Source organism: Odontomachus brunneus, unplaced genomic scaffold, assembly GCF_010583005.1.
Source record: "Odontomachus brunneus isolate Ranch 3 - 2012 unplaced genomic scaffold, Obru_v1 Obru_scaffold_207, whole genome shotgun sequence".
In the NCBI taxonomy this organism is placed as follows: Eukaryota; Metazoa; Arthropoda; class Insecta; order Hymenoptera; family Formicidae; genus Odontomachus; species Odontomachus brunneus.
The window spans coordinates 378,681-379,611 of NW_022639657.1; the positions used below are offsets into that span (position 1 = coordinate 378,681).

General features: G+C 40.5%; 1 protein-coding gene across 1 annotated transcript in view; it reads left to right on the forward strand.

The window, feature by feature from the left end:
• The first annotated feature begins 130 nt into the window (after positions 1-130).
• LOC116852228 overlaps positions 131-931 on the forward strand; it is a 1,443-nt gene continuing 642 nt past the window's right edge. Inside the window, exon 1 of the mRNA XM_032832351.1 lies at positions 131-920. Coding sequence (XP_032688242.1) covers positions 131-920 — 790 coding nt within the window. The remainder of the gene's footprint in view (positions 921-931) is intronic.

Here is a 931-nt window from a genome sequence, read left to right on the forward strand (position 1 = left end):
TTCGTACTATTATGTAACATTTCCACTTAAATAAATACTCATATTACAACAATCTGGTAGCAGAGCGTGGTTTAGATTGTTAACATACGGAAGTGGAAAGTGATTAGTATTATCTACTACAAAGCTCAACATGGAAAGAAGTGCGTTGCCAGCAGTGCCGTTATTAACAGGATCCAATTACTTAGTCTGGGCTATGAAAATGGAAGCAATTCTAAGCCTAAAGAAGCTGGACAAAATGATTAATGAAGAAAAGCCAGCGGAAAATGCCGAACAAAAAACAAGGATCGAATGGGAAACGAAGAATAAAGAAACAGTGGCATATATACGTTTACATTTATCGGACGAACAAGCATTACAGTTCGCAACCGAAAATGAAGCGAAATTATTGTGGATCAAGATTAAGAATGCATACGCAGGAGCGGCAGAGGATCAAAAGATCGACGCGAGCAACGACTTGAAATTTCTCCGTATGGAAGAGAAGGAAACAGTGAGCAACTATATTGCACGTGCACGTGGCTTAGCTACAAAATGTGCATCGTTAGGATTAAATGTGACGCCACGAGAATTAGTATATTACACAGTACGAGGGATAAACAACCAACATAAAGATATCCGCGAAATATTGAAAACGCAACGGGAAAAATCCTTGGAGGAAATTCACGAGATACTCAAGGAACGTGAGAAAGAATATCAACGTCGTGGAAGCCATATTAGAGAAACGGACGGTGCTTACGCTGTCCAGAGGAAGAACGACAAGAGATGCTACAACTGTGGAAGAAGCGGCCATATTGCGAAGCTCTGTTGGAATCGTAAAAACTACAAAGAGGATCATCACAGGGCTACCAACAACTACAAACGAGACGGAAGGAAAGACAATGATACGAACCGAGGAATTACAGAGAGGAAGAAATCCGCCAATAGTATAGTGAAA